Source organism: Clarias gariepinus, chromosome 21 (assembly GCF_024256425.1).
Source record: "Clarias gariepinus isolate MV-2021 ecotype Netherlands chromosome 21, CGAR_prim_01v2, whole genome shotgun sequence".
Taxonomy (NCBI): Eukaryota; Metazoa; Chordata; class Actinopteri; order Siluriformes; family Clariidae; genus Clarias; species Clarias gariepinus.
This window is the reverse complement of record NC_071120.1, coordinates 5,531,509-5,559,267: the sequence shown is the minus strand read 5'-3', so window position 1 is coordinate 5,559,267 and position 27,759 is coordinate 5,531,509. Positions and strand designations below refer to the sequence as shown.

The following is a 27,759-nucleotide window of genomic DNA, read 5'->3' as shown; positions in this document are numbered from 1 at the left end:
AGTGGCTTGAATGTATGTTAGTGTGCTTTGCGTGAAGGGCTGCAAAAACAACTGCTTCCCACATTATTCGAAACAAGCTCAGGGGCTTAACTATCAGATAGACAATCACTGATCGCATGTTCTGTGACTTGTACTGGACAAACCTTGTGATTATGGTAAGCAGAACAAAATGGAGCATAAAAAATAATTTTGGAGATATTTTTCATTTAGTTGTTTATTTCTTTTGTTGACAGTCTACAGGACAAGATGAAGGACTACAGTGCTGTAGTAAACCTTTTGCTTGCTGTCACATGTGTTTTTCATTTTTCATGGGCAGGTAAGATAGAGACATACATTAATATATAATTGGAAAGCTGTATTATTTTAATGTTTACCAGACAGTAAGTGAGTCTCTGTAAATCACTTATCTTATACTAAAATGAGTATATATATATATATATATATATATATATATATATATATATATATATATATATATATATATATAGTTTTACAGTTTCCTTTACAGTATATTAAAACATTGTATAAATATATTAAATACTTCTTTCTCCAGTGGATTTATGGTACAGTTTGCCAACTTTGATTTCAAGTTCAACATTCCATTGGGAAAATATTATTAATAAATTCATATTTAATCAATAACACTTAAATATAAATAAGTGTCTGAAAAGATAACTCTGTCTCATACAAATAACACACCATTTGACATATTTCAGAGTTTGTCTATTTACTTAAATAGCAGATTCCACACTCCATATATATTTGTTGTTATTTAGCAAAAAAACGTTTTTACCAAAAAAAAAAAAAAAAAATTGTGCTGCCTATTTATCAACTACTGTACATATACAGTACTAGTCAAAATTTTGGACACACCTTCTAATTCAGTGTTTTTATTTTGTAATTTTATTTTCTATGTTAAACAATTATATAACACATATGGAATAGGTTATTAGGTAATCAAGTAACAACAAGGACTGTCTGTTGTTATTTTGACTGTTCTGGAGCAGTTTTTGCAACAGTATTGTCAAGTGCATTTACAAAACCCATCAGGCACCATGATGAAACTGTCTCTCATAAAGACCTTCCCAGGAAAGCAAGACCAAAACTTAGCTCTGCTGCAGAGGAGAAGTTCATTTACAGTAACAGTTACATTTAGGTATTTGGCAGGAGCTGTTATCCAGAGCGACTTACAATTGTAGTTTAAAGGTTCTGTTATAGAATAGATCTTTCCACAGGTTACTAGATTACTACATTGCCTTGCAAACTTATTGTCACGTTACAATCCCAAATGTAAATATTATGTTGGGATTTTATGCGAGAGACAAACACAAAGTGGTACATACAGTAGTTGTGAAGTAGACGGAAAATGATAAAAGGTTTTGGATTTTCTTTAACAAACAAAAATCTGAAAAGTGCCACCTGCATTTGTGTTCAGACTGCTTTAGTGTGATACCGCTAACTAAAATCCAGTGATACCAATTACCTTCAGAAGTCACCCCATTAGTAAATAGAGTAGAGATGTGTGTAATTTAATCATGTATTTATATCTCAGTATAAATACAGCTGTTCTGGGAAGCCCTCAGATGTTCCATGGATCAGACTTGTTTTCCAGCACATTCCACAGACAGATTAGGGTCTGGAGAATTTGCGGGCCAATTCAACACCTCAAACTTGTTGTGGTCCTCAAACACCCATTATCCTACCTCTAATGAATCACCTTCTTCATATAGTGCATCCTGGTGCTATCTCATCATTCACACTGCTTCATATGCAGAAACCTGTGATACATTGTGTTCTCCTTTTCTATCAGAACCAGTATTCACTTATCTAGCTATTCAAACTACAATAGCTCTCCTGTAGGACCAGACTACATGGTTCACCTTTTACTTCTCACGTGCATCACTGACTGGGCCACCAGATCATCATTATACCAAGGGGCACTGTGAACAAATGAGACTGGGCATGTCATCATGGCTGTAGAATGTATACGCCCTTATTTTTTGCACAATCATTTTAATTTTTCATATTGTGTCTCTGTGTCAGTAAGGTGTTGGTGACATCATGCTAAGCTTTTCAGAATATATGCAATTTTATAGTTTTATATGTGATTAGTCTCTAACCTATGTGAATCTTACAGGAAGTCACTCTCTGCAGTACCTCTACACTGTCAATGGGCAATTCATTGCTGTTGGTCTGGTGGATGGAGAGCAGTTTGTGTACTTTGACAGCAACGTCAGGAAGATGATCCCAAAGACAGAGTGGATGAAAAAGATTGAAAATGAAGATAAACGTTACTGGAACAGTGAGACAGAGTCTATGATGGAGCAGCTAGACAGGTTCAAGGTCATTGTGAATCGAGAAAAGAAGAGAAGATTTAATCCCACTGAAGGTAAAACACATTCAGAGCTTTCAGCATTAATACACATTTTTTCATAATACCCTCATGAATTATATACTTATACTTTTCATTGATTTCTCTGTGAGGCAGAGGCAGTAGACTCACTGTGCTGTTTTGACAAGACTGATTAGACACAGTTAATATTATGTCATCATGACTAAGTTATGTAATATTGTAGGCTAATCTTTTAAAGTAATTAAATAATTTCCAGAAGAATGGAGTATAATATAGTGAGTAAACCAGGAAGAATGAAAAACAAAACAGTTTTACAGAATTTTGCTGTATTTGTTAAAAAGGGCCATGGGCCATGAGACACAGTAAGTTTTTAAAAATGCATATACCTAAATAATAAACGCCCTAGAACATGTTAATGTATCCTAACATAGTATGTTTGACATTGAAGTAGTTGACTGCGTACTGTATGTATAATTTTACATAGTTGCCCAGGTCATGCAGTTTTTAGATCACTTATTTTCATAACTTTAAAGCACAGGTGACCTGCTTTTCTGAGCGATTACCTTCAGCAAGCTGAAATTGTAAAAATTTATTACTACTAATAGTAATAATGATAATGACTTTTTTTTTCTTCTTCTATCGGCTGCTCCCATTAGGGGTCGCCACAACGGACAACTTCTTTCCACCTAACTCCCCTACTTCTAACTTCTGTTCCCATATAACTTTAACCTCCTACATGTCCTCCCTCACCAGATTCATATACATTCCTTTTCTCTTCCTGCCTGGCAGCTCCATCAGATATACCCCTCATCCCTCCTCTGTACACGTCCAAACCATCTCAATCTGGCCTTACTAACTTTTTCCCTGTCCTACATGCACTGTCCACTGACTAACACTGTTAAGCTCACTCCAGAAATCTTCTTTCTCCTTCACAGAAGGATAAAGCTCCTGTGGAGCATATGCACTGATGACATTTATACCTCAGTATTAGAAATGGATTTATTATTTGCACCATAGTAAAGCAGTTTAAACCCACCTCCAATGTTCTTAGTCTTGTCTCCCTTACACTTGGTTTCTTGTACACACTGTATATCTAGCTTTCTTTGCTCCATCATATCAACTAGCTCTCTATATTTACCAGTCATAGTTCGAACATTCAAAGTTCCTATATTATACTCTGCAATTCTACCATTACTTATTTCCCTCTCTCTCTCTGGACACGTCTGCCCCCTCTTTTTAATTATTATTATTATTATTATTATTATTATTATTATTATTATTTTGTCTATTTTAGAAGAGAAAGTCCTGAATGAGGAGTTAATCTTAACTCTTACAAACCAAGCAGCACAGATCCGTGCCGGCAACAAAGCACAGGACAATTACTATTTAAAAAAATGTGTGCTCATATCACACTTGCGTCTTGCTAGTGTGTATTAACTAGCAGACTTTAGACTTTAAACTGTGTATTTGGGTTTTCAAATATGTTAGGTAAAGAAAAAAGTTATCATTACTTTTATAATGTAGAACTCTGAAAATTATTTTATTATTATTTTATTTATTATTTTGTTATTATAAGGATTTATTATTATTAGTTTTGGGTCATAGAAATAACCGAACACAACCACAATGTGGTTGTGTATCTTGTGTGATTTTCCTCTGCAGAGAACTCTTAACTATTTTCTTAGTTACATCCAGTGGGGACTTTTTTTTCGTAGTATTCATTCACCCTAGAAATTACACTACACACTTTTGGATCGGTTTGCATCTAATGAATGTGAGTGTCGTTAAAATGCCATTAAAATTATTATTTGAATTTGTACATGAACATGTTTTAGGCTGGTTTGGGATTATTTGGGTATATTAATATTATGTATATGTGGGTATCTGGTGTGCCTACCAGCCCACAAACTGTGAAATAAAACATTTAGGGCAGTTTTTATTAGCTGACCTCTGATAGAAACGGGCCCTTTAGATTTTAAGTTGCTTTCTACGTAAAATTGAGCTGTTCTTTTGCTTGCTCAAGTTGTCTTTGAGAGCTCTCTCATTGTTGTTATAACAAGCAATAATTATTTGAATTGAGTTTAAATGGAAAGAAAATTCATCTAAAACTTTTGTGTGCAGGAGATCATACAGTACAGAGGATGCATGGCTGTGAGCTCGATGCTGATGGCACCACTGGAGGATACATACAGTACGGTTATGATGGAGAAGATTTCATCAGTCTGAATCTGAGAACTGGAACCTGGACTGCAGCTAATGATAAAGCCGAGAGATTTATAAACCACTGGGATCCTAAAGGTGCTGAGGCTAAATACTGGAAAGACTTCCTGGAGACTGACTGTATTGATCGATTAAAGATGTTTATGTCTTACGGCAGTCAGACTCTGAAGAGGAAAGGTATTATTATTATTATTATTATTATTATTATTATTATTATTATTATTAACAGTAACTGGAGCTGCAGTTACTAGGGCTGGGCAATATGACAAAAAATTATATATATTTTTTATATGGATCAATACTGACCATTGATATTATATTTTATTTACATTTTTCTAAGACTGTAACATAAAGATATCATTGAAAAAGTGACTTCTGACCAACACAAAAACTTTTATTTATATATTTGTATTTACATTTTTTCATTAATATATACAGTTGAAACCAGATATTTACATACATTTTAGAAAAAAGCACAAAAACATTTTTTCCTTACTGTCAAACATTAAATCAGGGTAAACTTTTTCTGTTTTAGATAAATAAATATTAACATATTTTTTTGCATTTGTTAAATATCAGAATCGAGCAAGGAAGAATTTAATGTATTTTTTTTTTTGATCACTTTCATCAAAGTCACTAGTATACATACACTTCCTTAGAATTTGGTAGAATTGCCCTGAACCTGTTTCACTTGGTCCAAACATTTCGAGTATCCTTCCACAAGCTTTCTACAATCATGTGCTGGAATTCTGGCCCACTCCTCTTGACAGAACTTGTGTAACTGGATCAGGTTTGTAGGCCTTCTTTGCCCGCACTTGTCTTTTCAGTGCTCCCCACAAATTTTTTATGAGATTGAGATCAGGGCTTTGTGACGGCCACTCCAATACCTTGACTTTGTTGTCCTCAGGCCACTTTGCAATTAATTTGGAGGTATGATTGCGGTCATTGTCCATTTGGAAGACCCATATTTGCCCAAGCTTTAACTTCCTGGCTGATATCTTTAGATGTTGCTTTTATATATCAACATTGTTTTCTTTTCTCATGATGCCATCTGTCTTCTGCAGCAAAGCAGCACCACAACATGACACTACCACCCCCATACTTCACAGTTGAGATGGTGTTCTTCAAAGCTTCGCCCTTTTCCCTTCAAGTATACTGTGGCGTGGGCGGGGCGGCGGCTGACGACCAGCATGTCTTGCGGGGATGTCGGTGTGTTCACCATGATGGGGAAAGGTGTTTGGGTTAGTGACTTCGGCCCTGTTGTGTGTGTGTTGAGGTGTGTGACGTGTGAAATGTGCTCCAGTTCAGGCTGATGCTGAATTGGATGTAGGCTCCTGAGTGAAGGTGCTGCTTATGCCATATCTGCTGTGTGCTAAATAAAGTACTTCCAGCCATTGCATTGGGCAGCAAATAAGCTCACTCGTCTCTCCAGCATTCTTTCCGGCGTAAAAACGCTACATTGGTGTCAGAAGTGGGATGGAGAATAACGGGTTCGAGCGCACAACGGAGGACCTTCAGAAAATCCAAGCGGGCCGCCGAGTAGCGGAGCGACTACTCGCGCAGAAGAAGCGCTTTCCTGACGGAGCTAGCGCGAGCACACCACGTCAGCCAACGCGGAGCGGGAAGAAGAAAATCCCGGCGCTGGATCTCGGGGCGGAGGCTGGCGCAAGATACAGCTCCGTGCGCCGTTAGCCGGCAAAGCGTCCTGCCGCTGCGCGAGGCCGAGCGCGCTGAGCTCATATCGGCGGTACATCACGGCGGACGAGCCGAGCGACCGCCCGCAGCTCAGTGGCGCTCGGTTCGTGAACCTAGCCGGGGACAGGGCTACCCGTCGCGGTTAGGCAACGAGCAGCGCTCCGACGTTTCGCGGCGAGGCCGAGGCACGGGACAGCGTACACCAGCAGCCGCTAAACTAGCGCCAGGAGGACGCTTGGGAAGCCGCGCTGGGCTTTACATTAACTGTGTGCTGGATGGCGTCTTACTGCGGGCGCTCGTGGACACCGGCTCCACTGTTTCGCTGCTGCGCTCTGGAGTACTGGGGCAAAGCAAGCGTGTTCGCCGACGGCCTGATCCTGCCTTCAGCATCCGCACCGTTGCTGGGGGCTGCGTCAAGGTACGGGCGTGTCGCACAGCGCGAGTCCAGGTGGGTGGTCGAACTTTTACACACGAGTTCTTAGTGGGGAATGTCGAGGAGCACCAGCCGCACGCCGATGAAACATCGAACTCTGTGGAGGCCGGACCGCCTCAGGACTATGTTCGCGTTTATCCCTCACCTGCCAAAGGACGCCGGCGTTCCCACCGCCAGCGCCGACCGCCTCCACGCCTCTTTATGGTGGTTTAGAAGTAATGGCTTTTTCCTCCCTTAATAACCTTTCAGCTCATGGTGGTACAGGACTCGTTTTACTGTGGATAATGACAACTACCACGTCTTACCAGTTTCATCCAGAATTTTTACAAGGTCTTTTGCTGTTTTCCTGGGGTTGATTCACACATTTTAGAACAAAAAAACGCTCTTCTCTGAGACTCTGTCTCCTCCTGAGCGGTATGATTGTTGTACATTCCCATGTTTTTTATACTTGCGTATTATCATCTGAATGGATGAACGTGGGACTTTCAGTCATCTAGAAATTTTACCTAAGGATGAGCCACACTTGTGGAGGTCCACAATTCTTTTTCTGATGTCTTGGTTGATTTCTCTTGATTTTTCCATGATGTCAAATAAAGAGGCTCTGTGTTTGAGGTGTGCTTTTATATGCATCCACAGGTGTGTCACCAATTAACCCAAATGGAATCAATTAACCTATCAAAAGCTTCTTAAACTCAGAATGCAATCATTCTTTTTGTTTAAAGACAAAATAAACTTAGTGTATGTGTACTACTGACTTGATGAAAGTAATAAAAAAACATTTAACATTTAACAAATGCTAAAAATATGTTATAATTTATTGATCTAAAACAGAAAAAGTGTACTCTGACTTAATGTTTGACAGTAAAGAAAAAAAAGTTTTTTTCTTTAAAGTGTATGTAAATATCTGGTTTCTAATGTATATATAGTGGAACCTTGGATTACAAACATAATTCGTTCCAGAAGCGGGCTTGTATATCAAAACACTTGTAAACCAAAACGAGTTTTCCCAAAAGAAATAATATAAACTCAAATTATTTGTCATACAGCCCCCAAAAAATAAATACATAAAATAATTAATACAAAATATAAAGTAAAAATAAAACAAATTAATCTGCACTTTACTTTTGAAAAAATCGATACAGAGCAGTGTTTCTGGGTAGAGCAGAAAATGTGTGTGTATGAAGGCGAGAGGAGAAGGGGAGTCTCCAATGAGACTTGCTTTTGCTTTACACATGCTCACACACATTTCTTATAATAAACAGAACATGCGTGCTGTACACACACGCATACAAACACAAAATAAAAGATGCTTTACACAAGCACACACATGGTCACCGTCACCCTTGGCTTACTCATCAGAGACATTTCATTCATTCATCTCATTATTACCTAGACACATTTTTCTTACACATACACAATTTATTATTATTATAATTTATTTATTTATTTATATTTTTTTTTTAAATTGAAATTGAAAAAAATAAATTTCTTTCATGTTTGTGAGGCTGCTTTGAGACAATGACCATTGTTAAAAGCGCTATATAAATAAAATTGAATTGAATTAAATAGAATTGAATTATAGTAAACTGTACACACATACATGGATGTTGATTATATCAGTAAGAGATGCGCACTAAGACCGGGCAGGGGAGATGATTATCCACAATTCCGCAGCACAATAGAGAGAAAAACCATTGACTCACTGCTGCTGATTTTATTCTAGCTATATGTGTATACAGTATATACAGGTAAAACTAATATATGAGAGATTACATGTAAAGCAAGATAGTTCAAGCTCATGGTGTACAGCTCATGAAAACCCCAAATTCACAATCTCAGAAAATTTGAATATTACATGCAATCAATAAAACATGGATTGTACATAGAACAATATTGGACCTCTGAAAAGTGTAAGTATGCATATGTACTCAGTACTTGGTTTGGGCCCCTTTTGCAGCAATTACTGCCTCAATGCGGTGTGGCATGAAAGCTATTAGTCTGTGGCACTGCGGTGTTATGGAAGACCAGAATGTTTCAATGGTGGCATTCAGCTCTTCTGCATTGTTCGGTCTCATGTCTTTCATTTTTCTCTTGGCAATACCCCATATACTCTATATAAGGTTCAGTTTGCTGGCCAATCAAGCACAGTAATCCCATGGTCATTGAACCAGGTTTTGGTGCTTTTGGCAGTGTGGGCAGGTGCCAAGTCCTGTGGAAACTTCACACTGGACTTTAAGCATCTTGCAGTGTATGCCTCTCCATTCTTTCTCCAGACTCTGGGCCCTTGGTTTCCAAATGAGATGCAAAAGTTGCTCTCATCAGAAAAGAGGACTTTGGACCACTGAGCAACAGACCTGGGGCCAGATGTACAAAGACTTGCGTTGAATTCATACTAAAACATTGCGTACGGACAAAGCTGTAAATGTGCGTACGCAGTAAAAGAATCTGATGTATGAAACACTGCGCACGCGGAATCCCACGCATATTCTCTTTGTACATCCGAATTAACGTGAAATTGAGCGCACAGGCACGAGCGCAAAACCCCTCCCTGCCTCCTCCTCCGTATAAATATGTTAATGACTCCACTTTGGCAAAACCAAACGAAAAAGCAATGGCAAAAGAAAGTAAGAAGAGAAACTTCACAGAATGTGAATTGGAGGTGCTCCTATCGGAGGTAGACCGGAGAAAAACTTTGTTATTTGCAAGTTTGTCCTCCGGAATTAATAACAAAATTAAAAAAAAACTTGAGCTGGAATAATATCTTTAAATACATCACTCACCAAGAAGCCACCCATCGCGCACCCTGCCACCCTGGAGCCTCATCCCAACCATGCTGTTTGTGAGGATGAATGAATCATGGGTTGACCCAGGCCACCTTGCCACAATATTTGTTAGGCGCATTTGAGCATCACATATTATTTTCACATTTATTGAATGGAAATGTTTCCGATTCACGTATGCAAATTCGTCTTCAGATGGTGCCTTTATAGTAATGTGCGTGCAGTCGATCGCTCTGATTACATTAGGAAAACCGGCGATCGCTGCAAATTGCGCTTTAATGTTTGGCTGGTCAACTGCATGGTATGGAAACCTTATATACCTGCTAGACATGCGGATGATCCCGTCCCATACAGCTGGCATTGCACGGCTCAAAGTCGACTGGCTTAACCCTGAGCGGTCTGCCAGTTCCCTTTGGAAACAACCAGTTGCCAGGAAACCAAGTGTTGTCAGCACCTGTAAGGGAACGGGTAATGCGTGGCTCCTCGCTGTCTCTCTTTCCTAATTTGGACCCAACTCAGCACAGAGCTCCAAGAGGATAGCTCTTGGAAATCTGAAACGGCTAATAAGCCAGTCATCATCGTGGGCCAGAAAATCACTGTGATCCCTAAAAACGCGTCCCTTCGGACAATGTCCTCTAATAAGGCCAATGTCCTCTAATAAGGCCAACACTGCCATTGCCATAGACTAAGGGTTGTATACATTTGCAAATGCTTTTATATGTTCTAAATCACATAATTGGTAGAAAAATATTGTGTCAATTAACCCATTTTATCAATTATAAATTAATAGCAATGTTTTTCATGTGTTGGTGCGATACTTTGTAGTGTGCAATTTAACATAATTGCCTCTAGGAGTCGCCAACAGAAATAAAACAAACAGACACAAGAAATACACGTACACCAGACATGAAGTTGGCGTGGAAGAACGCACATTCTCACGTTAATTTCACTCTTAGTAAATCCAACCGTGAGCGTGAAAACTGGCGTAAGCAAAGTTTTTGTGCATACGCAGCGTTGATACATGAGGCCCCAGCTCTGCCGGCTTGACTAGATGAATACGACATTTGAAGCCCTTGTTCAGGATCTGTCTGTGTGTGGTGTAAGCCATAAACAGCTCAATTATGACAAATCATGGTTTAAACTATTTTGCTTTGCATAAAATGAGTCTATCTCATATAATTTAAGCATTTCTTTTACATTTATTTTAATATATAAATACTAAGATTGAGATCATTTGAGCCTAGGATAAAGCTTTTAGCAGGGCAGGCCAAAACACAAATGCACAAGGACAACAGGATAAAAGGTAAAATATGCTTTTATCAAAGGAAAAAACAAACAGTGAATCACTCAGTGAAGCTTCAGGAAGGGGGATTAAATAAGCAGGTTAAACAGGGTGCAGTTTCTGGGCATTAAATGATAGCATCGGCAAGTTGAGGCAGTCCACTTGGCTGGGCTGGCTGAGACTGAATAGTGAGGAAGCAGAGGAGGTGTTTGAGCTTTGGTAAAGCGCCCTTCTCAGAGGTTTGCTCTGAAGTCTATAGGAGTAAATACACAGAGAGAGATCTGTAAGTCATGTACAGTACCAAGAACATACCTTCGAGCTTGTACCGAGCAATGAGAAGAGAGCATAACGTCTGGAGAGGCCATCTGCATGGCCATGTTGTGCTCTGGCTCTGTGCAGGATTAAGAATAAGAATGTAGTCCTGTCCTGAGAGAAACCAGCAGGGCATGCGAGGCTTGTTATTTTTAACCCTTTCCATACTAGGGGAAACGGGGTCGGTAAGCAGTGTGAAGTGTCATCCTGCTTAACCCCTCTACAGTCCATTTTATGTCAAGGCCTCCACACTTAGTGGAAGCATATTTCTGTTCTGCTGGTTCTTCCTACTCACATACACTCACATCCTACAGTACTTTACCATTAAAATCTTGGGAAAGGATGGCTCTGAGCTAGTTTTCTGAGACATTGAATGTACTGCACCAGAAAGAGACAATTAAAGTTGGGGTTATGTAGAATGCGGGAACTGGTAAAGTGGGTCTTCAGTCACTGGAATGAGGTTTCCATTTCCGTGGTCCACTGCATCTTTTTGGGCTATCCATTCTTAAACAGGTACTGCCACAAAGAATTTAGGTACAAAACTGTGATCGTAACTCGCTAGCCCCTAAAACACTTTTGTTGTGGACTGTGGGTGGATGTGAACTGCTTCCACTCTTTTTTATTACTGTGCTTTGTACTGGTACTGTCGTCAGTTCCAGATGACACTTCTTTGGTTGGCCCAACATTTCTGAGCTTTTTGAGGACATTTTAGAGGTGGTGGAAGTGGTCTTCCCAACTGCATTAATGGATGACCACGTCATCTGGATAGGCTGCAGAGTACGCAAGTGGTGGCAGGGCACAATATCAGTTAGACATTTCATATGGTCCTGAACTATAGGGAGTACATGTCTAATTTTAGCTTGTATGTATTTAGAACAGAATACTGAATGTGAGTTACCTTCTCGTCTCTTGGTTGAGCGAGTCACTGTTGATGAGATGCTGACTGTGGGCCTACTAGATAAATATGTCTAATACAAAGTGACACATTTAATAGTTATATATCACAGGTTAAGTTGCAGATGCAATATTTGTCAAAATAATCGTAGTATGATTTTTTTCATCAAATTATGCAGCACAATGTATAATTTGGGAATGCCACGAGTTGAAATAGTATTCAAAAGTCTGATGCGGAAAGCCCAAAGAAAGATTGCTGGTTATTTAAGTACAAATAACATTTATTAACATTTTTGTTCAGAATTCCTAACATTTATCTGGTCAAACTTGCTTTATTCGCCTTAACAAAACAGGACAAAACAGGCAAGCTTGCCTTGTGACTAAAAGCTGTGACAACTCTCACAGATTTCTTTATCAGGACAGTAAACATTAAAATTTAGGGATTTAATACTGTGTAAAAATTGCAACCCAAATGAGGCTTTATCACTTTTCTCTCCAAGTGAGGAGAAAAAAATAACAAAATTAAAATTGTCCCTGTCACATACACAACATATGCAGTATGATCTGCAGCAAAATTATGTTGTCCTAAATTATAAAACATTAATCTACATAGATTGAAAATACTGCACTAAAATACAATTAAACTAAAGATAATGTAAAGGATTGCAGTAAAAAAAATTATTTTAAGCTGGAAATTGTTACAATATTAAAAAGAATTAAATAGAAATTTTAATTACACAGTTACAAAATAAAAAAAATGTAAACTGTAAAGTTTAATAGTATAAAAATATAAATGTCTGGAAAAATATATATATAATAAAAATATAAAAATATAGTGTAGGCATGACAGCAGCAGTATGATTCGAAACAGGGAGTGTAAAATAATATGAGATGTTTGTCATCACTCTGATTGTTCAAGCGCAAGTTAGTTTTCATTTTATGTGCAAATGAGCAGTGAGCAAACTGCAAAATGTTTTGTGTATTGTATGAAAAAAGTAAATCGATTAATATTGTCCTTTGTGGAGTTCTGGTTGAGGGCATGAACAGCCAGTGGGAAGAAGCTCCTCCTTAGACTCTCCATGCTGGCCTTCAGGGAGTGGAACTGCTTTTAACTAAGAGCAACAGAGAGAAGGGTAGCTGAGATCCTTCACTATCTTTGTGGTCCTTGTGCTGAAGTACAGTCCTGGCCAAAATTGTTGGCATCCCTGAAATTTTTCCGAAAAATAAATAAATAAATAAATAAAGTATTTCTCACATACTGTACTGCATTAACTATACATATAAACTATACACATGTTTATTCTCTTTGTGTGTATTGGAACAAAACAAAAAAAGAGAGGGAAAAAAAAGCTAATTTGACATAATGTCACACAAAACTCCAAAAATGGACCATTAACTAAATATTTGGTTGTACACCCTTTGGAAAAAATAACTCGCTCGAAATCATTCGCTTCCTATAACCATCAATAAGCTTCTTACACCTCTCATCCAGAATTTTGGACCAATCTTTCTTTGCAAACTGCTCCACAGGTCTCTCATATTGGAAGGGCGCCTTTTCCCAACAGCAATTTTAAGATCTTTTCACAGGTGTTCAATAGGATTTAGATCTGGACTCATTGCTGGCTACTTCAGAACTCTCCAGCGCTTTGTTGCCATCTATTTCTGGGTGCTTTTTGAAGTATGTTTGGGGTCATTGTTCTGCTGGAAGACCAAAGATCTTAGACGCAAACCCAGCTTTCTGACACTGGGTCCTGTGACCCAAAATCCTTTGGTAATCCACAGATTTCATAATGCCTTGCACACAGTCAAGGCACCCAGTGCCAGAGGCAGCAAAACAACCCCAAAACATATTTGAACCTCCACCATATTTGACTGTAGGTACTGTGTTCTTTTCTTTGTAGGCCTCATTCTGTTTTCGGTAAACAGTAGAATAATGTGCTTTACCAAAAAGCTCTCATCTATCCACAAGACATTTTCCCAGAAGGATTTTTGATGGTACATTTTGGCAAACCGTTGTCTTACTTTTTTTTGTCTCTGTGTCAGCAGTGGTGTCCTCCTGGGTCTCCTGCCATAGCATTTTATTTTAATTAAATATTGACAGATAGTTCGCGCTGACACTGATGCTCTTGTTTGGGGCTGCTTATCCACCATCCGGACTATCCTGCATTGCAACCTTTCATTAATTTTTCTCTTCTGTCCACATCCAGGGAGATTAGCTACAGTGCCATGGGTTGCAAACTTCTTGATAATGTTGTGGACAAAGGCAAATCTAGATCTCTGGATTTGTAACCTTGAGATGGTTGAAAGTTTTCCACAATTTAGGTTCTCAAGTCCTCACACAGTTCTCTTTTCTTCTTTCTGTTGTCCATGCCTAGTGTGACACACACAAACACACAATGCAAAACTAAGTGAACTCCTTTTTATCTGCTTTCAGGTGTCATTTTTATATTGCCCACACCTGATGCAATAAACAAAACCCCTGTTGAGTTTAAAGGAGCATCACATGCTTGAAACAATCTTATTTATTTACAATTTTGAAAGGGTGACAATATTTTTTCCAGCCCATTTCTTGGAGTTTTGTGTGACATTATGTCAAATTTCCTTTTCTCCTTCCTTTTTGTTTTGTTCCAATACACACAAAGGAAAGAAACATGTTGATAGCAATCATCATAACATGTGCTAATACAGTACTTTTCTATGAGAAATACTTGATTTTAAAATTGGAAAAATTTCAAGGGTGCCAACAATTTTGGCCTTGACTGTATCCTATCAACTCCTTTGACTTGCTGAATTTCAGGAGGAGTTTGTTTCTCTGCCAACAGTTCTGCATGGTTTTATTGTTCTCCAGGGAGGACTTTTGACTCTGAGTTTTGTCAGAAATCAGGCCCACCACAACAGTGTTATCAAACTTGCTGAAGGTGTTGGAGTTGGGATGCATGAGTGTGCAGTGAGTGCAACAAAGGGCTCAGGACACAACCCTGGGTGGCTTTGGTGCTGAGGGTGAGCAAGGCTGAGACATGCTTTCCCTATGTCTTTTATGGATAATGACAAGGCTGAGCTTAGAAGAAGCTCAAGCAGTGTAACAGTGGTCTAATAATCTTTCAGTTCCTAGTGGGGCAGGTGATGTGTTGATAAGAGTCCTGGTGCTGGGTGAAAAAAAGTTATGCGAAAAGAAGAAAAAAAGCATTAACCTTCCTCTTATGTTAGCTTTCTGTTACTATCTCTGATGTTAACGGGTCGGTTTTGACCCGTGTCTTTAATCAGCCACATTACCCTCAAAACAATTATTTATCATCCATTTTTTTCTCATCTCTTAGTTACTTTGTTACGCTTCCTTGTCCATTAAAAAAATGTTTTTAATAGTTTTGCTGCTTTGAGCTTTTACTTTAACAGCATACCTCCCGTTTTCAATTTTAAAAAATTATTTAATGAACCTCAAGGAAATTATTTAAATAAATAAAAGGTTATGTTACCCTATATTACCTAGGGGGTATTAGAACACATCTCTTTAATAAATTTGTTATATATATTTCTTTTTATTATAATATTAATTACTATAGTAACATCTATGGTGTTACAGGTTAAATTTGACCCATATACTGTATATTCATTTCAAAGAAAAAGGCAAAAAAAATATTTTCAAAAATAACTTTAATATAAATGGAAAGCTTAACAAGTAAATCTCAAAATGTGGATTTGCAAGGTCAAACAAGCAACGAACAATCAAGCAAATCAAACCAATAGAAATGAGGCACTAGTTCCAAAAAACGTCTTTGTGTGCAAGAACATGCATGTGCATTTACTGTATGCATGTTTGGCAAACAGTGACACTTTTAGTGTGGTCTTTGCAAATATATTTTTTTGCAGTAGAAGCAGAGTTTGTCTTTCTGTCTTTACTGCTAGGGCAGACCTGACACCTCTTTCTTTTAGAATCAGGTGGCCTCAGTGGGGTTGTGACTGTGGCTGTGTAGGTCGATGTCGTGGCAGTGCTGGCCGAAAAGGATGCTAGAACTGATGCTCTTTGTGTTGCTGATGGTGTGGAAGGAGTGCTACGTGAGCTCTGCATCTGTCTGACGGGTCCTGCAGTGGCTGGGTCCCGGGGCTCCCGTTCCCTTCGCTCAATGTGTGCCTTGACAAGGGAACTTCCTAACTTCTCAAGAAACATTCGCCGCTTGTTTTTTTTGGTTGAGTTCCCTACCCTAGGTGAATGTGGGTCCACAACACTAACGCATTGTATGCAGACACATCTAGAATGTTATAAAACACAACCATTGGCCATCTCCTGGTAATTCTCTGGCAAGTGTAGGTGGCACTCAGCTTGTCCAGGTTGTCCACTCCACCTTTGTGTGTATTATAGTCCAAGATAATTATGGGCTTTTTGTTACTTGCTGATGACACAGCTGCGTCTTTGTGAAAAGTGAGCATAAGTATCACACTCTGGTGTTTTTTTGGACAATATGAAACAACCGTGGTGATGTCTGTAAAAGCAAATTTTAAAGAAAGTGGAGCCCTGTGCTTCACCTACAAAATTTCGGCAGGCAGCTCAGGTTTATTTATTTTTTTTACTGTGCCCACCATGGTAAGGTTCCACCTGAGAAGTTCTTGTCCAAGGTCATAGCTGATAAAGAAATTGTCACATGTGATATTGTGACCCCACAGTCCAGTAGTCATATAGAGGACTACACAATTTCCTTGATTTTTCTCAGGAATACCAATTGCATGTTTGCTTGTGTAAATATGCAGATTCCATGCATAGCTGGTTTTTGCATCACAGGCTGCCCAAATTTTTATGCCGTATTTCCCTGGCTTACTAGGCATGTACTGCCGGAAAGGGCATTTTCCACAGAAAGGGACAAAAAGTTCGTCTATGTTACCTCTGGCCCTGGGTTGAACATCAGTGGAAGGAGCTGCACCCACCTTTCCCAGACATCCCTGATGGGAGCAAGCTTGTCAGTATTTCCTCTAGTTTTTCTGTTGTCAAATCTAAGGACTCTTGATATCATTTGAAATGACTGAAGTGACATTGTTGCCCGGAAAATATTTCTCCCTGTCGACGCATCCCAGAGACTATCAGTGGCCTCATTGCTGGATTTGTAAACACCAGCAAGAAGAAGAACACCAATATACTGTAAGCATCCAGGTATTCCTCATCAATGTCATTCCACATGTCAAAATGAACCTTTTTTCTTCAAGGTTTGTCATAGCAATCATGACTTTCTTTAGTGACAATGGCATAAACAGATCAAAACATGTCTTGATGTCACTTGCTCTTATCACAGCAAACCTTGTGACTCCAGGAGTCATTTTGATGACATTTGCAGCAGCTGCCCTGCCATGTAAGTCAGGAGGTACTGAGCTCCAACAGATGTTACCACTTTTGGATTTGAACGTTTCAGTAGGAGTGAGTGCACCCACACGGAAAAAACCTATATAAAACATATATGTTTTAATATAGGTTTGATATAGGTTTTTAATATATGTGACATATATAAAATTGGCCGTTTTCCTATATTATATGTACATATATGTACATATATGCGTACATATATGTGCGCGTGCATATATGCGTGCATATATGTACCTATAGACATATATGTGACATATATAAAATTGGCCGTTTTCCTATATTATATGTACATATATGTACATATATGCGTACATATATGCGCGCGTGCATATATGCGTGCATATATGTACCTATAGACATATATGTGACATACATAAAATTGGCCGTTTTCCTATATTATATGTACATATATGTACATATATGCGTGCGTGCATATATGTACCCATATAGACATATATAAAATTGGCCGTTATCCTATATTATATGTACATATAAGTGTACATATATACGTGCATATATGTACCTATGTGCATATATATGCACCTATATTTTTACCTAGATATTAGTAAAATTATTAAAATCCATAGCTGTTAGACAACATAAATAAAAGCCCAAAATGTAGAAATTTAATTTTTTTATTTTTTTAAGAACAATCAAATAGTAAAAGAACAAAAATAAGACAAAAAAACTCAACAGGAAGAAAACATATATATATTTTGAGGACCTTCTCAGCTTCGTGAGCTTTGAATTGATAGATGTGCCTCTCTCGGGTGGCTGCCGGCCACTTCTTCAATGTAGCATCTTAAAAAGACAAAAATAATAAGACAGTATAATAATAATAAATGATTATTTATTAAAACATTTATAAACATCTGTAAACTCCATAAGGCATTAGCTTAGCCACCGGGAAATATCATGTTTGTGCTACATACAGAAAGGCAGCATGTTAGCATGATTTACCTAAACTATGTAAATGGCATTGAAAGCCAATGTGTCACACAAGCTGACAAGAGCTAGCTGAAGTGAGGAAAATATTTACTAATATTAGTTTATTATTATCAGAATAAGAGTTATATAAGACTTAATAACTTACCCAGTGTGTCCTCCTGGATTCTCTCTTCAAAATGGTAAATTACCTTCTTCTGAGGTAAATGTAAACTCCTCCCACTTTCCAGAACATTCTGAAGAGTTTCCTTGTCCGGGGGGCGTGGCCTAGTATGTAAATTAGCCTCGGGTCATTAGCAGATAACTCGACAAAAATTCTAAAATGTGTTTTTTATTTAGTTAGTTCTTAGTTATTGCCTTGATAATAGAAAATGTGAGTGCATCATGTATGACAGTTGCCAAAGTGAGATATGAGCTAAAATGACCAGATCCTGCCATGAGCTATATAGAAGACATATCTTGTATGTACATATAGGGCTTATATGTGGATATAAAGAAGCAATACAGGAGACCTATATGGCCTGTATATGCACATATATGCACCTCAATTTTGCCTATATGCAGCATATATATTATCATATATATGCATTTATACTGCATATAGGCTTCATATATGCGCATATATCCTCATGTAGGTCAGGATATATGTGCATATATACTGCATATAGGTGAGGATATATGCGCATATATACTGCATATAGGCCTTCATATATACTGCATATAGGCTTCATATATGCGCATATATCCTCATGTAGGTCAGGATATATGTGCATATATACTGCATATAGGTGAGGATAAATGCGCATATATACTGCATATAGGCCTTCATATATGCGCATATATCCTCATATAGGTCAGGATATATGTGCATATATACTGCATATAGGTGAGGATATATGCGCATATATCCTCATATAGGTGAGGATATTTGCGCATATATACTGCATATAGGTTTCATATATGCGCATATATCCTCATGTAGGTCAGGATATATGTGCATATATACTGCATATAGGTGAGGATATATGCGCATATATACTGCATATAGGCCTTCATATATACTGCATATAGGCTTCATATATGCGCATATATCCTCATGTAGGTCAGGATATATGTGCATATATACTGCATATAGGTGAGGATAAATGCGCATATATACTGCATATAGGCCTTCATATATGCGCATATATCCTCATATAGGTCAGGATATATGTGCATATATACTGCATATAGGTGAGGATATATGCGCATATATCCTCATATAGGTGAGGATATTTGCGCATATATACTGCATATAGGTTTCATATATGCGCATATATCCTCATGTAGGTCAGGATATATGTGCATATATACTGCATATAGGTGAGGATATATGCGCATATATACTGCATATAGGCCTTCATATATACTGCATATAGGCTTCATATATGCGCATATATCCTCATGTAGGTCAGGATATATGTGCATATATACTGCATATAGGTGAGGATAAATGCGCATATATACTGCATATAGGCCTTCATATATGCGCATATATCCTCATATAGGTCAGGATATATGTGCATATATACTGCATATAGGTGAGGATATATGCGCATATATCCTCATATAGGTGAGGATATATGTGCATATATACTGCATATAGGTTTCATATATGCGCATATATCCTCATATAGATTCTTTCCATGTGGGCAGCTTCAGCATCAGTAACCTCCTCATCAGACTCATCAGATGTGTCCGTGCCTTCTGGTAGATACACAACAATGTCTTCCTCCTCGGAAACCTGCTCATCTCCATCACTATGCTGTTCTGATCCAGAGCTTGGTTTAGTGCAAATCTTCTTTTCATTTTTGACTGCTGCAAACAGGAGATGTGTACTCTGCAAGTCACCAACGCTAAACTAAATTTGTCTTACATGTCCGAACATGTCTGTCTTTTTTGTTTGTTTTGTTTGTTTAGGTAAGGAGACACAGGCAAAGAGAAAAGCCCCTCAAAGTGTGTTTAGGATTTTTGTTTTGACCCTAACTATTGTTTTATAACCTTAAATTATAACTGGGTCAAAACTGACCCTAAGAACACAAAGGTAATAATTTTCACCAGAGCATTTTATAATTTAGTACAATGTTTTTTGTTTGTCTCATTTTAATTAACTTCAGATTGCTGACAAAGTCAAAAAACCTTGATGCAAAAAACAAAATTAGGTAGTAGTTTTATGCATTTAAAAAGTAAAACGGGTTGGTGCTGACCCTAACACAAGAGGAAGGTTAAAGGTAGATGCTGTAAAATGCTTCAAATGAACAGATTATGCCTTTGGCGTGAGCGGAAGTTCTGCAGGCTCTGACAGCTCTAGCATTACGGTCAGGGATAGCGAGGCTGGATCCAGCAGCAGGGTCAGTGATGAACCAGTGCCTGTTGATGAAGACCAACAATTTTCCCCTCCTCTACCCAAGCCGAGTAAAAAGGATAGTAAACTATAATTTTTATAATTATTATGGTAGTTGATGTTCATTAAAAATAATGCTGAGAAACATTATTTTGAAATAATATTGACTACCATTACAATTACTAGCATGAGCTAATGCTGCTACTGATTTTATTCCAGCAGAGGAGAGGTGTTATCATACCCCTGACCAGCTAAAATATTGTCTTCATAATGTTATGTGTTGTTTCTCATTGTTAATGTTCTTTCCTTTCTTTCTTTCTTTTACAAATATGACCCAGTATATGTTCAGTAATACTTTAAATAATATACACTCAGCAAAAAAAGAAACTCTGACTTTCAACTGTTTTTACTTTTAGTAAACTTAATGTGTAAATATTTGTATGAACACTAAAAGAGTCAACACCATAAGACATAAACTAAAAATGTTTCCCAATGTGTCCCTGAATGAAGGGAGGCTCAAAATCAAAAGTACCAGTCAGTATGTGGTGTGGCCACCAGCTGCTTGAAGTACTGCAGTGCATCTCCTCCTCATGGACTGCCTATTGCGGACAGTCTGAGCACTGATGGAGGGATTGTGTGTTCCTGGTGTGACTCGGGCAGTTGTTGTGGCCATCCTGTACCTGTCACGCAGATGTGATATTCGGATGTACCGATCCTGTGCAGGTGTTGTTACACGTGGTCTTCCACTGCGAGGATGATCAGCCGTCCTTCCTGTCTCCCTGTAACGCCGTCTTAGGCGTCTCACGGTGCGGACATGGCGATTTATCGCCCTAGCCACATCAGCAGTCCTCATGCCTCCCTGCAGCATGCCTAATGCACGTTCACGCAGATGAGCAGGGACCCTGGGCATCTTTCTTTGGGTGTTTTTCACAGTCGGTAGACAAGTCTCTTTAGTTTTCTGCGTTTTTAGAACTGTGACCTTAAATGCCTACTTTCTGTAAGCTGTTAAGGTCTTAACGACCATTCCACAGGTGCATGTTAATTCATTGATTATGGTTAATTGAACATGCATGGAAAACATTGTTTAAACCCTTTACAATGAAGATCTGTAAAGTTATTTGGATTTTCACAACATTATTGTTGAAATACACAGTCCTGAAAAATGTTTTTTTTTTTTTTTTTTTGCTGAGTATATTTAAATAGCATTTGTTTCTGTATTGTGTTATATTTTTATTCTAGTAGGTGGTGTTAAAAATCAATCTCCACATTAATGAACCAGTGTATTATGATGTGAGATGTGAGAAGTCCAGGGCCACTTTTGGTCCCAGTCCACCCCTGCTTTTAGCTAATATTAACTAATAAACATGAAGAGCAACAACATTTTTTAAACAGCGAAAAGGGAACATTTTGCACAGATGTAATGTTCATTAAACAATAATACTAATCGCTAGCACTGCACAGGTACAGTGTGGGTCGATTGTAAAAGTGATGAAGCCTCAACATATCCTGCAATAATATACTGTATTAACGTCAAAGCTTTTTAATTCATCCATATTAATACATAACATTATGTATAGCTATAACACTCTGGCAATTCTATACGAGCTACAATTTAAGTGTTAAAGACCCAAAGACCATATCAATCTGTGCTTTGTCACTTCAGTACGGTGGAACCTTGAATTGCGAGTAACTCTGTCTGCAAGCATTTTGCAAGACCAGTAAAACCTTTTAATAAATTTTAACTTGATAAACAACCAAGGTCTTGATATGCGCTTTGTCTGCCAAGCATCACATGATCACAACTGAGCCAATGGTTCTCTCTCGCGCGCTGTGGGATTGTGGGTAAGCGTTGAGTGTCATTAGAGAGTGTGTGCCTCCATCCTCCTCATCTCACCTTCTCACACACACACACACACACACACACACACACACACACACGCTGTAACTGCAACTACTGAGCTGTTGTCTGTAGCCATTAAAACCCAGAGCATTTAAGCCATTTTTGTTTTGCTGTTTTTGTTGTTTTTGTTGTTCTTTAAATAAACATATATGAGCCTGTAGGCAATATGATGAACTGAATTTTACCTATCATACCTTTTTATAATTTTAACTTACAAACATGACTGAGCAAAAAATGGATTTTTTGAGAATTTTTACAAATATTTTTGTAATGTCATTCCCATCTACAGTGCCTTGCAAAAGTATTCACCCCCTTGGAATTTTTCATATTTTGTTGCCTCACAACCTGGAAAAAAAATATATTGTTTGATGATTTGCATCATTTCATTTACTGAACATGCCTACAACTTTTTTATTGTAAAGCAAACAACAAATAGGACAAAATAACAAAAAACTTTAGCGTGTATAACTATTCACTCCCTAAAGTCGGTACTTTGTAGAGCCATCTTTTGCATATATATTATTGTCATTGACCTACATATGCTGTGTTGCCGCTTTGGTTTATGTTGCAGAAAGAAAAAAAAAAACATCGCCCCCAAGTCTAATCTTTTTGCTCCCTAACAAATTTAAGTCCTTTTTTCTGATGAGTCTCAATAACAAGTGTTTTTTCTTATGGCTACATAGCTTTTAAGTCCCAATCATTTTTACTGTGTACGTATGGAAATGTTCATACTTAAACTATTATACATAGCTATAGGTTTTTATTGGTGACTTTCTACCATGCAAGTGAACCAAGTGTTTAAGTGATTTCCTGTAATTGCATCACAGTCCTTCACAACACACACTCACACAGGGTACACTTCAAAATTCAAAAACTTCTTTTACATTACACATGCACACTTCTTCACTCTGACAGGGCACACGCCAATTCATCACAGTTCATCTTTTCAACACACACACACACACACACACACACCTAGACACTCCAATACAGTCCTTTAAAACATATGCACTTATAGTATCCACACTATGATCTGCCCCCCCCCCCCACACACACAATGAGCCTACGATGTACAGAGTAATTACATTCAGCACACATGTGAACACACTGTAGTTATTTTTACAGTACATTAATAAATCTGATAGTGTTGTAATATTGATGTCTCTGTGTGTCTCTGCAGTTCGTCCCGAGGTGTCAGTGTTCCAGAAACACTCTCCTTCCCCAGAGGTGGTGTGTCACGTTACAGGTTTCTTCCCCAAAGCACTAAACATCACCTGGCAGAAGGACGGAGAGGACGTGCATGAGGACGTGGAGCTCAGAGAGACGTTACCCAACCAGGATGGAAGCTTCCAGAAGAGAATCATTCTGAAAGTCCCAGCTGAGGAGCTGCAGAAACACACCTACACCTGCGTGGTTCAGCACAGCAGCTTGGAGAAGGAGTTAGTGCGAGAAGTACCAAAAGGTCCTAATAAACTAGAGCTGTAGAGAGTAAAGCTGAGAGATTCTTGCTGCAGCAGATAATAAAGACTCTGTGCTGATTTAACAGGTAGAAGATCAGATGGAGGATCAAATAGAGCACTGATTATCACTGCTGTAGTCATGGTTCTCACCATTCTCATCGCTCTTGTTGCTGGAATTGTGATCTGTAAGAAGAGGAAATCTGGTTGGAGGACGACAGGAACAGGTATATTTTATTTACAGAACAGATCCCACTGTTCAGTTAATGACAGTAAGTGAGCCTTTGATACTATAATGATATTTAAAATGAATACAGTGTTCAGTTGTAATCAGTAAAGTTCTTCACAGCTACAACATATGGATTCCAGAGAGGCCATGTAAGAGATCAGATCTTAAGCAGAAAAAAGTGAGCTGCTTATTAAAATAAGAATGATAATAGTGTTAGTTTATTGTCCAGTTAATTCATTATCACTGAATTTTCAAATAATTTCAGTGATCATTTTGAAACTACTCCTCCATTTATAATCACCTGGTCGTCCAAGTGTAACATTTTTGCTCTTCCTGAGAAGTCCTGTTCATGTGTGTATTTTACTAGTAAATGTCAAACAGGTCAGATTTTTTTTTACTTTGACTTCCTGTGTTAATCCAAATAGAAACTAATAATGATTTGTCTGTCTTATTTCCTCTGAAGGAGATTCTCCAACGACAAGCTTATAAAGTGTGACTGTGTGTCTTTCTGCTGAACTGAGAGAGTAAGACATGATGTAGTTTACAATGTAATATGGAATAAACACCTGTGTGTGGAGTTAAGCAGGTAATCCAGCAGAAAAGCCTGCGTTAACATTCAGTCTCAGCTCAGAGCTCATCTTGTTTCTGTCTGTCTGTTTTTCTAGGAGACATGAGGGAAATGAGATGAGGATGGAGTTTAGGATCGTGCATGAGAGACTACGGAATTAAAAGTGTTTTTTTAATTATGAAAATGATGACCAAAGAAACTGAATGGTTGAACGTTTGTGAGACAGACTTTAGTAAACCTGCTGCACTGCTGTCTATTCAGAATCTACTGGCTACAGATTAGTCTGACTACACCCCATAATAATGTGTTTACTTTCCTATTATTCCCTGTTACCCTTTATAGTGCCTCGCCCAGCATTCCAATCCATTTCCAATTCATGGAAAAGATTTTTTTTTGCTGCTAATTGAATTAAAGCTATACTTATTTCAGTGTTTTTATGTTAATGCATGTTCTTGTATTTTATCTGGACATGCATTGTCATCCTGTTCTGAGCTGTTACCAAAGGAAAGCTGCCTAAACGCAAAGTATTAACCTTACCTATTTTCATAATAATGATAATGGATTTTAAGTGCTAAAGTTGGTACTCCTAGTTTGATATTAAAGTACATGCAAAACTTAATTCATGCTCTTTTAGGGAAAAAAGCTTTATGCTTTTATACTTAAAATTAAGGTCAATATTAGGGTTCTTCAAGTCCAGTCCTGGAGGACCAGGGTCGAGCACAATTTATAATTCATTAACGTGTAAAAACACCCACCAAATATGGCAATCATAACAGATTAGTTGAATCAGCTGTGTTTGAGCAGAAAAATCACCGAACTGTGTCGAACACTGACCCTCCAGGACTGGACTTGAAGCCCCTGGTCTATTTCATATTCAATGTCCTAAGGCCGTATTTTGTCACTTAACACAGGTTTTGTAAACTGATCAGGGAGAGAGTGTCTATCACCACAGAAAGTCATACTTTTCAGGGTTTTTTTGTTTGTTTGTTAGATTTTGTGTAACGTTTGTTGTTTTGTTTTCTGCCTATAGTATTGTACTTTACATTAGATAGTATTTTCCCCCAGTGTGGGGGTGAATGTTATAGTAAACACCATACAGGTCACCACATTCTTAGCTAAAATGACTTAAGAAAAGTCTGTGTGACTGTTATTTGATCCTTTACTCCTGAGGTGTGAAACCTCCCAACAGACTGAACAGACTTCACTGATGTCACATGTTAAACATAATGTATGCAGAAGAAAACATCTTATTAACAATAACAAAATGTATAGTGAACAATAAAAGAAACTCTGTTGTACATCTTTTAGAATATTTTCTGATTCCTGGAAAACTCTTCTTGCTATTTCTCTTCAAGGGTTTATTTGAGATCCACACAGACTGACCCCCGAATAACGTATCTACAGACTGCAAATGTTTAAAATGGTAAATAAGACAATTAAGAATCTCAAACCTCTTCACAGAATATTAATTATAGGCCTGAAGGCCTGAAAAATCATGGAAGACATTTACAGATCCCAAATTGTTTCCTTGATGAAGTAACAACATCTAGCCAAGTTGAGAACACACTGTAGGAGTTACATTTACATTTACATTTACGCATTTGGCAGACGCATCTTATCCAGAGCGACTTACATCTCATTACACATCTGAGCAGTTGAGGGTTAAGGGCCTTGCTCAAGGGCCCAACAGTGGCAACTTTGTGGTTGTGGGGATTTTCTATAGGGCTGATCTTGTACTGTATATTTTGGCGCATACCTGTACCACACTTTATAAATTATTGTTCTTTCGACTTCTCCTCATAAGGGTTCACCACAGCAGATCATCTGATCTGCACATACAGTTAAAACCAGATATTTACATACACTTCAAAAAAAAACACAAAAACTTTTTTTTTCTCTTTACTGTCAAACATTAAATCAGAGTAAACTTTTTATGTTTTAGTTCAATAAATATTAACATATTTTTTACATTTCCTAAATGTCAGAATGACACGAGGAAGAATATTTATGTTTTTGTTTTTTTTACCACTTTCATCAAAGTCAGAAGTATACATAAACTTCCTTAGTATTTGGTAGAATCACCCAGAAACTGTTTCACGTAAGCCAAACGTTTCAGGTATCCTTCCACAAGCTTTCTACAATAGTTTGCTGGAATTCCATTTCTATGGGATCGAGATCAGGGCCTTGTGATGGCCACTCCAATACCTTGACATATTGTCCTTATGCCACTTTTTCTCATGATGCCATCTATTTTGTGAAGTGCACGAGTCCATTCTGCAGAAACAAAGCCCCACAACATTATACTACTTCACAGTTGGGATGGTGTTCTAAGGCTTTAAATGTTGCCCTTTTCCCTTCAAATATACCGTTTAATTGCACCTAAAGATGAGCCACACCAGTGGAGGTCCACAATTATTTAATGAAAGTAATAAAAAAAAAAAATTCTTGCTCAATTCTGACATTTAACAAATGCAAAAAATCTGTTTATATTTATTGATCTAGAACATAAAAAGTTTTTTTCTGAAGTGTATGTAAATATCTGGTTTCAACTGTATACACAGTACACTGACTTGCCACTTCATTAGGTACATCCTGCTAGTATTGGGTCTGACCCACTTTTCCTTTTAGAACTGCCTAAATTATTTGTTGCATGAATTCAACAAGGTGCTGGGAACATTTCTAGTAGATTTTGGTCCATTTTAAAATTATATCATCATATAGTTTGTAAGGTATTGTAATATGATGAAAAGATTCCAGTTGCCCTGAGAACAGCCACATTACTGTGCTTCTTGACTCCTTATGTGTTAACACCTCTTATAGCCCTTATCCAGACAAATATAGATCCAAACAGCCTGTCTGGTAAAATCCTTTTGTTTAAATAGAACAATGCCAATGTATTTCCTATCACCTGTCTGTCTCCTGGTCGGTCTATGACTGACATGTTAATGACTGGTTCTTTTG

At 37.9% G+C, this 27,759-nt stretch overlaps 1 protein-coding gene across 3 annotated transcripts; it reads left to right on the top strand.

The window, feature by feature from the left end:
* The first annotated feature begins 60 nt into the window (after nucleotides 1-60).
* On the top strand, nucleotides 61-26,247 carry LOC128509137 (BOLA class I histocompatibility antigen, alpha chain BL3-7-like). Of its 3 annotated transcripts, none has more exons than XR_008355995.1 (7): nucleotides 61-155; nucleotides 234-316; nucleotides 2,138-2,389; nucleotides 4,475-4,750; nucleotides 23,725-24,006; nucleotides 24,091-24,408; nucleotides 24,697-24,713. XR_008355995.1 is itself a non-coding variant. In XM_053480724.1 (7 exons), the coding sequence occupies exons 2-7, from the start codon at nucleotides 247-249 to the stop codon at nucleotides 24,717-24,719; spliced, it is 1,041 nt and encodes a 346-aa protein (XP_053336699.1). In that variant the 5' UTR covers nucleotides 61-155; nucleotides 234-246; the 3' UTR covers nucleotides 24,720-26,247. The 3 variants fall into 3 exon arrangements, 2 of the variants coding, with proteins under 2 accessions (XP_053336699.1, XP_053336698.1); XM_053480724.1 differs by having other exon boundaries at nucleotides 24,091-24,228; nucleotides 24,697-26,247; XM_053480723.1 differs by having other exon boundaries at nucleotides 24,091-26,247.
* Nucleotides 26,248-27,759: the final 1,512 nt, after the last annotated feature.